The sequence below is a fragment of the Pongo pygmaeus genome, chromosome 8, assembly GCF_028885625.2.
Source record: "Pongo pygmaeus isolate AG05252 chromosome 8, NHGRI_mPonPyg2-v2.0_pri, whole genome shotgun sequence".
Taxonomy (NCBI): Eukaryota; Metazoa; Chordata; class Mammalia; order Primates; family Hominidae; genus Pongo; species Pongo pygmaeus.
This window is the reverse complement of record NC_072381.2, coordinates 68,632,256-68,646,997: the sequence shown is the minus strand read 5'-3', so window position 1 is coordinate 68,646,997 and position 14,742 is coordinate 68,632,256. Positions and strand designations below refer to the sequence as shown.

General features: G+C 54.2%; 1 protein-coding gene across 2 annotated transcripts; it reads right to left on the bottom strand.

The window, feature by feature from the left end:
• Positions 1-1,487: 1,487 nt before the first annotated feature.
• On the bottom strand, positions 1,488-14,399 carry SYNPO2L (synaptopodin 2 like). 2 transcript variants are annotated; one of them, XM_054503581.1, is made up of 4 exons: positions 14,094-14,399; positions 10,695-10,846; positions 9,723-10,237; positions 1,488-5,476 (listed from the first exon to the last, which is right to left on the bottom strand). In XM_054503581.1, exons 1-4 carry the CDS (start codon positions 14,196-14,198, stop codon positions 3,315-3,317), a joined length of 2,934 nt encoding a protein of 977 aa, XP_054359556.1. In that variant the 5' UTR covers positions 14,199-14,399; the 3' UTR covers positions 1,488-3,314. The 2 variants fall into 2 exon arrangements, with proteins under 2 accessions (XP_054359556.1, XP_054359557.1); XM_054503582.2 differs by lacking the exons at positions 9,723-10,237; positions 10,695-10,846; positions 14,094-14,399 and adding an exon at positions 7,494-7,657.
• Between the last annotated feature and the right edge of the window lie 343 nt (positions 14,400-14,742).

The window sequence follows — 14,742 nt, the reverse complement described above, 5'->3', positions numbered from 1 at the left end:
CATGCCACCACGCCCAGCTAATTTTCATATGTTTTGTAGAGACGGGGTTTCGCTATGTTGCCCAGGCTGGTCTCAAACACCTGGGCTCAAGCAATCCTCCTGTCTTAGCTTCCCAAAGTGCTAGGATTACAGGCGTGAGCCTCTGTGCCTAGCTGGCTTTTTAAAACATTATTTATTTCCTACCTCAGCCTCTGAGTAGCTGGGACTACACGTACACACCAGGAAGTGGCTTTTGTAGCTTCCTTTGGCCCTTTCTGAGCTCTTTACTCTTCCTGACCATGTCCTTTTTCCATCCTGTGGAGACCCTAAAAGGTATCCCCTCCCAGTTGGCTTCTGCCCAGGCCAGTTATGCCTCCAGACCCCTCATCTTTTGTCCTCCTCCATCCCCTCCCAACCCAAGGAAGCAATTAGAAGAAAAAATGGGCCGGGCACGGTGGCTCATGCCTGTAATCACAGCACTTTGGGAGGCCAAGGTGGGTGGATCACTTGAGGTCAGGAGTTCAAGACCAGTCTGGCCAACATGGTGAAACCCAGTCTCTACTAAAAATACAAAACTTAGTAAGGCATGGTGGTGCGTGCCTGTAATCCCAGCTACTTGGGAGGCTGAGGCAGGAGAATCACTTGAACCCAGGAGGCAGAGGTTGCAGTGAGCTGGGATCGCACCACTGCACTCCAGCCTGGGCCACAGAGGGCAACTCCATCTCAAAAAAAAAAAAAAGAAGAAGAAATATAAATGGCAAAAGGTGACTTCATCATCACTACCACCCCCACCCTCAAAAACAAAAACAAACTAGAAGTTTGATCTCCTTCAACTGAGAACCCAAAACGACTCAGTGGGTGAAGACAGGCTATTTAGCCTATGGTCTCTGAGATCTTTCTTTGGAATTCTAAGTGCACTTGGAAGAGTCTGTGGCCTGGGTCTGATTATTGGCACAAATGTGCCCTCTGCTGGCAGAATCAGAGCAATGGCACTTTCCTTCTCTGAAGTCTTTAATTCTCACCTACCTCCAATGCCCTCCCTTCTTTAGCAGTCTCAATTCAGCTTTCTTCTTCCCTCTCCCATCCCACCTTCCCCTCCAGCTGTTGCTTTCTCTTCATTTACTTCCCAGAGACTGTTTAATATGGTTGCTTCCTCTAAGGAGCGAGGAAATGTTGATAGCAAAGGGCTCAGAAGGCCTTTCCAACTTCTCTGAGTTCTATGAACTGAAGCCTTACCTAGAAAGTATGAGGCAAGGGAAGGAAAGGGGAGAACTTGGATGAAGACTGTGGGGAGAGGGAACCAAGAAGAGTGAGGGAGGTGGCTAAATCAGAGCAGGACAGAATTTGTAGAAAAGAGCAAAAGACCTGGGAACAAAGGGCAAAAGGATGAAAAATGGGAGGGCAGGAATAGAGACAGATCAGAAATCAGATCAGGGGAATGGGTTAAAGAAGATCAAGGAGAGATCAGGATTTAGGTATAAAACTAGAAGATAACAGCAACAGAAGGCATGCGGCATAAATTTATTCTTGTGCACAAACCAAAGTATTGTGACTTACACCCAACAAGCAAAGGAAATTATCACTTTCCAGATTACACAGCAAACGTAGCTGGTGGTGGTCTTGGTGAGAAGGGAGTCCATACTGAGATTGGAGATCAGGACCTGAAGCTGAAAAGAAGCAATAGCTGGGGTTTTGACGGATGGAGTGGGACTGAAAAGAGGTTTTGGCTCTGGGTATTTCCCTGCTCTGTCCCAGGTAGTCATGGCAAGCTGCAGAAGACACACTGAAGAACAGACTCAAGGAAAGTCACACAGACACCAACCGTTCTTTCAACACTCAGCACACACCCTCACACCTCCCTTCCACCATCATCCCCTTCCATTCTAACATTCTTCTCCCTCAAATTTTTTTCCAATCCCTCTCTCACACACGGTTGGTTTCTTGTTACTCAACTTTACTTTCTCCCAATATGGCATTGTCCCTCACCATACTTCTGTCTGTGGCTCAATCACACTCATTTCTGCCATGCTTCTGGTTTTGGCCTCACTTTCCACACTCTGGCTCTTTTCTCCTTTCTCTCAAGCTCATGAGGCAATGAAGCCAATGATCTGTTCATTCTCGGAGGGAATTTTCTTTCTTTTTTTCATTTCCTGGGTACTGGGTTGCTCAGCACTGGCCTCTCAAGTTGCTAACTTTTTGAAATCCTGAGGAATAGAATTCTTTCTTCTATTCCTGGTCTAGCTGGTATAACTCAGCCCATGCAAACTGTCCTGGCCCTTCAGTCTTTTCATGCTCCATAACTTTCACAAGATGCTGTACACCTGCTACAGACATTGGTCTCTAAGGAGTTATTCTCTAGTGAATCTCTTTCTCCCACTCAACTCCATGTGGGGATATCTGACCCTTCTATCAGTACAATGATAAGACTCAGATTGGGTCTTTTGTTTGTTTGTTTTGAGACAGAGTCTCGCTCTGTCACCCAGGCTGGAGTGCAGTGGCACAATCTCGGCTCACTACAAGCTCTGCCTCCCGGGTTCACGCCATTCTCCTGCTTCAGCTTCCCTAGTAGCTCGGACTACAGGTGCTCGCCACCATGCCCAGCTAATTTTTTGTATTTTTAGTAGAGACGGGGTTTCACCGTGTTAGCCAGGATGGTCTCGATCTCCTGACCTCGTGATCCGCCCGCCTCGGCCTCCCAAAGTGCTGGGATTACCGGCGTGAGCCACCGTGCCCGGCCTCAGATTGGGTCTTTACTTTGACCTCCCCTCTTACTCATGCCTTAGACGGAAGAGCACACACACACACACACACACACACACACACACACACACACGCGCCTAGGTATATGCCAGCCAAGCTTGGGAAAGCAGAGTGGGGGGTGGGGGTGGCTTAGTGCAAACAGGGGTCAGTTCAGTCCCTTTGCTGTGTGCCTGGTGGTGAGCTTCTTGCCTGAGGTCCCAGTGGTCACTTCTGCTCTGTTTACTTCTCACTGAACATTAAAATGAGGCCCAGGGAGAAAAGCACAAATGTCAAGGAAGAGAGACCTGTGGAGGAATATGGGTGGAGAAGCCTGGAAATAAAGACAGCGATCCAGGCAAGGAAATGCAGAGACAAAGAGAGGCAAAGATACCAAAGCAGACATAGTTGGTTGGAAAGTGGCAGGGAGGTAGAGAGTGAGGAGGAAGGTGGGGGATGGGGACATCAACTTGGAAACCATCTCTGGCAGGAGGCAATTTAGCTTCCAGATGCCAGTGACAGGGGGTAGGATAGGGTAGGAGATGCAACTTTAGGAACTGGATGTTCCACCTCTCCTTGGTCCTGGGACCTGTGCTTGTTCACTGGTGCCCTGCCCCAGGCCTCCACACATGAGCTTGCAATCCTGTTCTGGTGGCTGAAAATCGGGGCCTGGCTACCTGGAAACCACAGGAGCTGGGAGAAGCCCCAAGGCCCCTGGGAGCCTCTGGAGGAGGGGCTGGGCTAGGAACAGGGGCTGAGGCCAGTTCTGTTCTCCAGATGGGCTCATCCAGTGTAGTGGCTGCTCGGGGGGCAAGCACAGTGGGAGCCAGGGGTTCTGCAGTGGGCTGGGGCGCCGGAGTGGAAAACCGGCGAATCTCCCGGACTCGGGCAGTTTTGGGGGGCCCTGAGGCGGTAGGGCCAGGAGTCGGGGGAACCTCATCAAAACAGAACATGGCAGTTTTAAGTTGATAGGGCTGATGACGCATAAAATCTAGAGCCCTGATGCCCTGCTTGGGTGTTGCCCGAGGCCCCTGGGATTGGGCCTTAGGGAGAGTTCGGGCCGCCTGGGGGAAAAAGGGAGAGAGCAGTGGGTTGTAAGCAATAGGAGGCGGGGCACGGATGTTGGGTGAATATTTCCAGGAAGAGGGCAGAGACGGGGTAGGAGAAGGACTTCTAGGCCGAGGGCCAAGACGAGGACCAGGTGTACCTTCCACCACATACCTGTCCGCACGGCTCTGCCGCTTAGCAAATAGCTCCCCACCCCTGCCCTGCAGCCTTGGTGGCTCAGGGATTCCAGCCGAAGGGGCTGCCCCATTCACGAGCCCATCAAGGAGCCCTCGAGATAGGGGCTTAGGAGCCACTGGGGGTGGAGCCTTAGGAGTCAAAGGGGGCGGGGTCTTGGGAGCCATTGGAGGGGGGGTCTTAGGTGTCACGTGAGGCAGGGTCTTGTAACTCTTGGCCCCTACAGGCTGCATGAAGTTGCAGGCTTCAGCCCCGAGGCTCAGAGCATCCTCTTCAGGACCAGATTCTGCACCCCCGGCCCGGGGCTTTTCATCCAGGTTCTGTACCAGCGACAGCAGCTCGGGGTTGGGCGAGTTCTTCGTCTCCTCCTTTCCCGGCCGAAACATCTGCTTCCGGGTCCCCCGGCGCCGGGCCTCCTGCAGGATACCCGTGCGGGCAGCTGGCACAGAGATGCGCTGCTCGCGAGCGCTGGGGGGCTCAGGAGCCCCTGGGCCTGGGGCAGGCGCCTCTGGGTGCGCAGAGGGTCGCAAAGGCGCAGATAGGAAGATAGAAGCCGTGGAGGTCATGGCAGCTGCGCTAGGAGGAGCGGGGGGCTCTGGGGCTCCGCCTGGGGTGACAGGCCGACTGGGGGCTGGGATGTACAGGGAGCTGGTGGCTGTCACAGGGCCCGAGGAGCGTGGGGTGCTGGGGGAACCAGAGACTGGCGCGTGGCTGGGAACCCCCGAAGTGAAGCTGGGCAGAGGGGTGGGCCCCTGCGAAGACAAGAAGGGGGGTGGGGCGGGGCTGAGGCCCCCCAGGCTGTCGTTCGCCCTCTTGGGGGCTAAAGGCCGGAAAATAACCGAGGTGGTAGTTGGCCGCTGCCCTTGTAGGCCCGGGGTAAAGGGCCTGGCTGACCGGTTAAAAATGCTTGGAGCTGGGGTCGGGGCTTCACCACCTGGTTGGAAGGGTCTGGGGCTGGCTACAGGGGCCGGCAAGGGGCTGGGTGGGAGCACAGCTGCCTCTGGGGGAGCACTCTGGGCCCGAGGTGGTGACTGCAGGCCCTCTCCGTTGAGCATAGCTGCTGGTTCGGCCCGCGCCAGTTCCTGGGTGCTGGAGTCTGCGCGCTGGCGCTGCTGTTCAAAGAGCTGCACCCCTCGCCCAGAGACCTCACTCAGCTGCCTTCCCAGCCCAGAGCCCTGGCCGTCTGATGCTCTTGAGCCCGCCCTGGCAAGCTCCATGTCCAGATAGGGGCTGTCCCAGTCAGATTGATTGGTGAGGCTGCGGGCGTCAGAGAAGGCTTCTTCGTCCAGCTCGGACTCACTCGTGGGGGGAACACCGTCCTCCTCCTCAGCGCCTGTCCCAGCAGCAGCCCCGAAGCTCACCAGGGTGTACTTCTTGGCTCTCTGCCGCCGTTTCTTAAACATAAGCACCCCTTTGGAGTGGGGGTTGGGGGCTGCAGTGAGCAGGGAGGCAATTGTCCTGCATTTGGTCTTGGCCTCTTTTATGCTCTTCTCTTGGAGGCTCTCTGCACGTTGCAGTTCTGGGGAGGCCAAGAGGTAAAATGGTCAGTGGGGCTTCCCAGCCTCTTTTAGTCCTATTCCCCAAGGCTTTCACCCCCCATCCCAGCAAGCTCCCTCTTGCACTGACCCGACCCACAATGTCCCCTGTGACAAAGTCCTCTGACTTAGGGGCAGAGTGGAGCGTGAAAGGTGAAACCAAGGACAGTTAAAGATAAGGCAGAGTCCAGTTGGCTGCCCTGACACTGCTCTGACCACAGCTCTTCCACCCCATTTTACTGCTATTCTGCTCCTATCTTCCAAGAGATGTGCTCTTATCCACCCCACACACATTCCTCACCTGCCTCCCATTCCTGACTGGCAATGGGAGGGGGAGGAGAAGGATGTCACTCTCCATGGCAGACAGGGAGATAAGCAGGTCCCAGGGAGAGGAAAGATGAGAAGGATCACTTTCCAGCCATCATAGGGACCATGTCAGGAGGCTTCTCATGAAGCTTAGGACGCATCCTCTCCGCTACCCCTTACCCCTGATATGGACACAAAGAACCCTTAGCAATGAGGATCTTCATTCACAATTCCACCCTCCTCCTGCAATCCACATCATACACATTCACAGAAATAACTCCCACCACACAGCACTTCAACAAGAATATCCATCTAGTGAAAGCCAACTGTAGGCGTACTTTCTATTTACTTTTCTCTCTCATTCACATATACCCCAGCTTACATACAGCTCCATTCACATACACATATGTAAATACACATGTGCACACATCAAAACACCATCACTCAAATACATTCACACACCTTACATGCTCTAGGTGGCCCTTCTTCCCAGAGACCTCCCTGCAGAGACCCTGTTACTAACAGTTTAGACAGAATTTAAAGTTTATCTCGGCCTTCCAACTGCCAGGGCAGTCCTCTGGGCTTCACACTCCTGCTACTCACAGTCAGGGGTAGTCTCCATCCAAGATGCAGGAAAAGTTAGAGTGTTGTGTTCCCCAAGGCAACACTCCAAATCTTTAGAATACCTCAAGGTCACCAGGTAAATATATTATTTACCCCAAGCTGGGGATGGTAGTGGGGTGGGCTTCTTCAGGGGTCAGAACTGTCTCTACGTAGAGAGCTCAGGCAGCCACTGCCAGCCAGGCACACAAAGACTATGTGCTAAAGGGAACCAGAGCAGGGCTTTCCATGCCATGTGGGGCCTGGGTAGGTGGGGCCAGGAAATGGGAGAGGCTACCCTGCTGCGAGGACCCCGCCTTGCACATGGATACTCTCTGGTCCATGGTCCCCAGTTCCTCCTGAAAAATTATTGAGATTCCATCTACTTTCCATTCAAGGTACCATGCTCCTTTGTAATGAGCTCCTTTGTAATGAGCTCCTTTGTAATGAGCGTGGTATCTTGAGTGGAAAATAGATGGAATTTTTTCATTTTTGTCATTCCTCTCATCCCAGCGTTTATACCACAGAATAGTGCTATGGATGAGACAACAGGCCCTAGAGTCAGAGTTCAGTTCAGGTTTTTGGTTTTTGGGATAGTTACCTCACCTCATTAAAGTTTGGTTTCCTCATCTGTAAATGAGGGTAGACAATGGCTACCTCATAGGATTGCTGTAAGGATTAACTGAGATAATATAGTAAATTTAGCACTTAACACAGTGTGAAGGCCCACTATAACCATTACTATTGAAGTCTTCTTGACACTATACTTTCTTGATATATATGGATACTTTCTTGTTCACACACATCTTCTCCCACGACTCACACACACATGCCTTCATGTATTCATAATGTACTCACACACGCTCTGTTCCCATGAGTTTTCTACAGCTCTTGTGGTCACAAACCCCTTTGACATGTGACCACAGCATCACTGAGAAAGGGGCAGTGAAACTCTCCTGAGAAAAGGAGGAAGAGGACAGCAAAAAGGAAGGAACAAGAGAGTAAGACCTTTCCCAAAGACTGCCCTTCCTAAACTGTTGACATCTTCCCCTCCACTCTAGACCCCAGACTCTCATAGATATGGGAGGGTAGTACCTGCATAGAACGAGTCTTGGAGCTCAGGAACTGGGTCTGGGGCTTTGTCGTAGCTGGCTTGGCTGAGGGGCTCTTGGCTGATGGGCTCAAAGGTCTCCATGCTGAGAAAGGCGGTGTTGGCTGGAGCAGGACCAGCTTGAGCCACCCCCCATGCCTTTTAAAGCCCCTTTGTCTTGTCCCCAGAGCTGCCAGCTGAATGAGCTCACTGTGCTATTTTTGGAGCCTGGCCCTCTCCCTTCTCTGGGCTGCCCCACAAGTGCTGGTGTGATGGACGTGGGCACCTGCCTTCCCTTCCCCCAACCCCACCCCAGTAGACAATGAGGTCTGCTTGACTAAAAATATCTCTGAGCCAGTAGTTACAGTCTCATCCAGCCTTATGGGAAGGGAGGGGGAGATAAGTGGAGAATTGAGGAAAGCATGGGATCCTAGGCACGCATCTGGAATTCCTGGGATATTGGACACTCAGGGATGTCAGACTCTCAACTCTCATGTCCTTAGCCTCCACTCCAAACTCAGACACAAAGTTCTACGGATCAGGAATCAAAATGGTGGAGGAGAGGGAAGAAATATAACTACAGGGGGAATCCTGAGATTTTGGAGGTAACAAGAACGGTCTCTGGGAAAGCACAGGAGGCACAGAGCAGGGAAAAAGTTTACCCTTAGACCTTGTTCTGTAGCTCACATCAAAAATAGCAAAGCCTGAGATAAGTGGAATGGGCTTTTTCTGCCCAGGCCAACATTCTTGCCTGAGATAAGGAGCCAAAGCTCCCTCCCTCTGCCACTTCCTCGGGATCTCATGATCATCCCATAGCCTCTCAGTCCCCAGGAATCCTAACTGAACTTGCAAATGTCAAAGGTGCCTGCAATTAATACTATAAAGAACCCCTTGGCCAGTGGCTCATGCCTGTAATCCCAGCACTTTGGGAGGCCGAGGCGGGTGGATCACAAGGTCAGGAGTTCGAGACCAGCCTGGCCAACATAGTGAAACCCCGTCTCTACTAAAAATACAAAAAATTAGCCAGGTGTGGTGGCGGGCACCTGTAATCCCAGCTACTCGGGAGGCTGAGGCAGGAGAATCGCTTGAGCCCAGGAGGTGGAGGGTGCAGTGAGCCAAGATTGCACTCCAGCCCAGGTGACAGTGCAAGACTCTGTCTCAAAAAAAAAAAAAAAAAAAAAAAAAAAAAAAAAAAAAAAAAGAACCTCTGTAGCTTTGACCCACTTTTATTTATTAATTTTTATTATTTATTTATTTATTTATTTTTAAGACAGGGTCTTGGTCTGTTGCTCACGCTGGAGTGCAGTAGCGCAAACATGGCTCACTGCAGCCTAAACCTCTCAGGCTCAAGCAATCCTCTTGCCTCAGCCTCCCAAGTAGCTGGGACCATAGACATGTGCCACAGTGTTTGGCTAATTTTAAAATTTTTCCTGGAGATGAAGTCTCACGATGTTGTCCAGGCTGGTCTCAAACTTCTGGCTTCTGCCGGGCATGGTGGCTCACGCCTGTAATCCCAGCACTTTGGGAGGCCGAGGTAGGCAGATCACCTGAGGTCAGGAGTTCGAGACCAGCCTGACCAATATGGTGAAACCCCGTCTCTACTAAAAATACAAAAAATTAGCCAGGTGTGGTGGCAGGTGCCTGTAATCCCAGCTACTAGGGAGGCAGAGGCTGCAGAATCGCTTGAACCCGGGAGGCGGAGGTTGCAATGAGCTGAGATCATGCCATTGCATTCCAGCCTAGGCACAAGAGCCAAACTCCATCTCAAAAAAACAAAAAACAAAACAAAACAAAAATCCTGGGTTCATGCTATCCTCCCACCTCAGCCTCCCAAAGTGCTGGGATTACAGGTATGAGCCACGTTGCCCAACCTTCAACCTGCTTTTAAATACTCCCCGTCCTGTGTCTGTACTCTGCTTTCATCCAATCATGACACACAATAACGATTATCACTACCACCAAACCCTTCATCTATTTGTGTCCCTTTCCAATTTCTCTACTTACCCTGTTCCTGGGTTGAACTGAATCACCTTATCCTTTTGCCACATTGGTTCAAACAGCAAAAATAATGGGGGCCATGAGAATAATTATGCTCCCCTTCTACTCATTACTCCTCCTGTCCCCAAGACTGTATCCAAGGGTCCCAAGGTAGGGAGAATGTATGGCTATAGAAGGGTGGATTTAAGGCTCAGATTGAAGGATCCTGGCTGGGGAAAAGGGGTTCAGGCACTCACTGGCTTGCTTGGCCTTCTGAGTGTAGGTGGTAGTAAGATCTTCTGCCACTGGGTGGGGAACAGGCCCCACCATAGGGATGAGATGAGGACCAGGTCGGAGGGGGCCATGGGGTAACAGCAGAGCCTCAGCTGGGGGTGGCTGAAGGGCTGCCCCATCCTCCCAAGATGGGGAGCTCACACGGCTGTCACCCTGGCTGGGAGGGCCAGGGATAGTAGGTGCTGGCTCTGCAGGGCTGTCAGACAGGTAGACCTCATCAGGTGGGGCACCCGGAGGGGTGGGCCTTGTGGGGCCTCGGCGGCGAGGTCGGCGTGGCTTCTCCTGGGTGGCAGGGCCATCAGCATCACTGTCAGTCTCTCCGTAGTAAGCCTCACTATCAGGAGGTGAACGAAGGCTCCCAGGCTGAAGAGGCTGAGAAATTGGAGCACCAGGGGGCTCAGGACTCAGTGGAGATAAGGGTGATAGCACCTGAAGCTCATGGGGAGATGGAGATTGCACAGGACCCTCGTCTGCTAACCTGGATAGGAAAGATGACAGAGCTTGAGAGATGGGCTGGGTACTGACAGCTAGAGAGATCTGGAAGGGATGGAGGGAAGAGGTAAGGGAGAGAGAAGGCTGTCATACAGTTGGAATGGGTGGGCCGGGAAGAGTGGAGATATGAAGACAAACTGGGAGGCCAATGTGTTTGAAGGGCTGTGAGTGGAAATAGGCTTAGAGGAAGATGTGATGAGGAGGAGACAGGCCAGAGGTTGAAGTAGGCCCATCAGTCAAATACCCACTGACATCCCCATCCCTTAATTGCAGATACGTTCAAGCCTTCTGGGAGGCAGACACAAACCATCTGCACTCCAGCAGAAACGCACGAGCAGAAATAGGTACCTGTTAGTTGCTAAAGCCAGGCCAGTGAGACACAGAGCTGAGACAGGCAATGGGAGCCCTGGATTAGGGAAAGAGAAGAGGAGGGAGGTCCATACCGCTGCACAGTGAGGACAAGCTGATTTCCTGAGGCATCGATGAGGCTCATGGCACTGGCATGGGAGAGGTTGGTGCAAGAGACCCCATTGATTGCCAAGAGCTGGTCCCTCTCTCGGAGTCCTGCTCTGCCAGCCTGGCTCCGTCTTCGAATCTGAGATGTTAAAGGAGACACTGTAGGTAAGAGAGGGCTCCAAAGGGAATAGAATGAAAGGAAAAGATGGGAAGGACCCACAGGAGGGGATTTTACTTTGCAGGGTAAGAAGGGTGGGGAGATGCATGGAAGTTGCTGCAGTTGAAGTGGCCTGTCTAGAGGGAAGAAAATATACAGACTGGAGAAAGAAATACATCATATGGTGGGAAATAGGGTAACCATTGAATGAAAGAGGCTTGGGAAGAACTGCATGGGGTAGGTAACTAGAAATGGATGTTATCGGCTGGGCGCAGTGGCTCATGCCTGTAAGCCCAGTGCTTTGGGAGGCCTAGGCGGGTGGATCACTTGAGATCAGGAGTTCAAGACCAGCCTGGCCAATGGGTGAAACGCTGTCTCTACTAAAAGTACAAAAATCAGCCGGCCGTGGTGGTGCGCGCCTGTAATCCCAGATACTTAGGAGGCTGAGGCAGGAGAATTGCTTGAACCCAAGAAGCAGAGGTTGCAGTGAGCCATCGTGTCACTGTACTCCAGCCTGGGCAACAGAGTAAGACTCTGTCGCAAAAAAGAAAAAAGAAAAACGGAAAGAAATGGTGGTTATCTCCACAAGCTTTTTCTCCAAGGGCAATATCTATATTGGCTGGTAATTCTCTACTAGGCCTTGGAACCCCAGGTGCCATTACACAGTCAAGATTTTAGAAGAGTACTCCGGGTTGGAGGGAGTCCAGTGGTATTCTGGAAGATTGTGATTATTTGGGTATATGTGTGCCATGTGTACACACAAATGTATATATGCCAAAGTAATAATAGTAGTAGTGGCTACCATTTATTGAGTTCTTACTAAGTGTTGGGCACTGTGCTACATGTATTATTGCATTTAATCCTTAGAATGGTTCCATGAAGTAGGTATAAGTACTATTATTACCCACATTTTACAGTTCGGAAAACTAAGCCTGTAGGGTGAAACCAAAAGGGTAATGACTTCATCTGTGAGGCCAGATCTTGCCATAACCCTCCTAGCACCTAAAAAAGTCTTGCCTAGTGGGAGAAAGGATCTGACCTAGGGAAAGAGCACTGAAGGCATGGGCAGGGCAGGGTGAGGCAGGGTAGGGCTGAGCTGGGCTAGGCTGTGCGAGGCAGTTTCAGTTCATCACATATCAGTTTAGTCAGAGAGAAATTAGAACCTTCCCCGTATTTCTGGAGTTTGGAGTAGTGGCACATACCCAAGAGAACAAACACTGGATGACCAGAGCTGGGCCTCTGATACCACAGTGCTGCAGGGAACTGAAATAGAGCATTTCTTTTTCCTCTGCTCCCTGGAAACCACGAATTCTCTTTTCTAATAGACCCCCACAAGAAGCCTGTGGTCAGACGCTACTCCCACTATGAGACTTGAGCATACTTCACTGCCCACCACCCACCCCATCTTCACAGCCTCCCACCCCCCCAACGCCTACCACACCACCCCCCCAACCCCCACCACACCACCCCCCAACCCCCACCCTACCACTCCCCCAACCCCCACTCTACCACCCCCCCACCCCCACCCCCCCCACCCCCCCACCCCCACCACACCACCCCCCCACCCCCACCACACCACCCCCCCACCCCCACCACACCACCCCCCCAACCCCCCCAACCCCCACCACACCACCCCCCACCAACCCCCACCACACCACCCCCCACCCCCCACCACACCACCCCCCACCCCCCACCACACCACCCCCCACCCCCCACCACACCACCCCCCCAACCCCCACCACACCACCCCCCAACCCCCACCACACCACCCTCCAACCCCCCCAACCCCCACCACACCACCCCCCACCCCCCACCACACCACCCCCCAACCCCCACCACACCAACCCCCAACCCCCACCACACCACCCCCCCAACCCCCACCACACCACCCCCCCAACCCCCACCACACCAACTCCCACCACACCACCCCCCCAACCCCCACCACACCACCCCCCAACCCCCACCACACCACCCCCCAACCCCCACCAACCCCCACCACACCACCCCCCAACCCCCACCACACCACCCCCCAACCCCCACCAACCCCCACCACACCACCCCCCAACCCCCACCACACCACCACCCCAACCCCCACCACACCACCACCCCAACCCCCACCACACCACCCCCCAACCCCCACCACACCACCACCCCAACCCCCACCACACCACCCCCCAACCCCCACCACACCACCCCCCCAACCCCACCACACCACCCCCCAACCCCACCACACCACCCCCAACCCCCACACGACCCCCCCAACCCCCACCACACCACCCCCCAACCCCCACACCACCCCCCAACCCCCACCACACCACCCCACCAACCCCCACCACACCACCCCCCCACCCCCACCACACCACCCCCCCAACTCCCACCATACCACCCCCCAACCCCCCCCAACCCCCACCACACCACCCCCCCAACCCCCACCACACCACCCCCCAACCCCCACCATACCACCCCCAACCGCCCCAACCCCCACCACACCACCCCCCCAACCCCCCCAACCCCCACCACACCACCCCCCCAACCCCCACCACACCACCCCCCCAACCCCCACCAACCCCCACCACACCACCCCCCAACCCCCACCACACCACCCCCCCACCCCCACCACACCACCCCCCCAACCCCCACCACACCACCCCCCCAACCCCCACACCACCCCCCAACCCCCACCACACCACCCCCCCACCCCCACCACACCACCCCAACCCCCACCACACCACCCCCCAACCCCCACCACACCACCCCCCCAACCCCCACCACACCATCCCCCAACCCCCACCACACCACCCCCCCAACCCTACCACACCACCCAACCCCACACCCCCCCAACCCCCACCACACCACCCCCCCAACCCCCACCACACCACCCCCCAACCCCCACCCCCCCCCACCACACCACCCCCCCAACCCCCACCACACCACCCCCCAACCCCCACCACACCACCCCCCCAACCCCCACCACACCACCCCCCAACCCCCACCATACCACCCCCAACCCCCCCAACCCCCACCACACCACCCCCCCAACCCCCACCACACCCCCCCAACCCCCACCACACCATCCCCCAACCCCCACCACACCACCCCCCCAACCCCCACCCCCCCCAACCCCCACCATACCACCCCCCCAACCCCCACCACATGACACCACACATCTCTTCCCAGGATCCCTTGGGTTCCCTTTCCCTGAAGCTTCATTTCAGGGGCTCTCCCTTACCTTAGACACCTGTAAGGGTTTCCTCTGCTCGGCCCCCCCCTGAAGTCGGAAGCCCCAGGGGGCCCCCCCTGATAGTGTGACCAGCACCTCCTCCTCAGCACCCATCGCTCAGCTTGGCCTATGGCCCCCGGAGTTTGAACAGTGTCCCAGGAAGAGAAGTTGAGGTGCTCGAACCCCGTCCGGCCTTCCTGTCCGGCTGTCCTGCTCCTGCTGCCCCAGGCCTCCCCCCCACACCACACACCACAGGCAGGCAACTTGGCCCTGGGATCATTACAGTCCAGCACACGTGTCCCGTCAATCGCAGATGTGCTCAAAATAGATGCCGCTTGTACTCCCCTCCCTCCCCCTTCTGTGTTACTCCTAGAGCTAATTATAGTACAAACTTCTGCCCTCCATGTTCCCCATTCTCCTGCATGGGCCTTTTATTCAGGACTCAGAATACAAACTCTCTGGGCTCTATAACCAATGTACACCCTTTCAGGTACTGTGCCTTCTCTAATAGGACCATGGGCTAATCTCAACTGCTTTCCTCCAAAGACCCTTTCAAAGTGGCAGCAGCAGGGGCTTCAATTCCATAGCTGGCAAAGAATGGCTGGGCTTGCTCCAAGATCCCAGGAAAGAATGCATTCTCGCTGTATAAATTTATGTT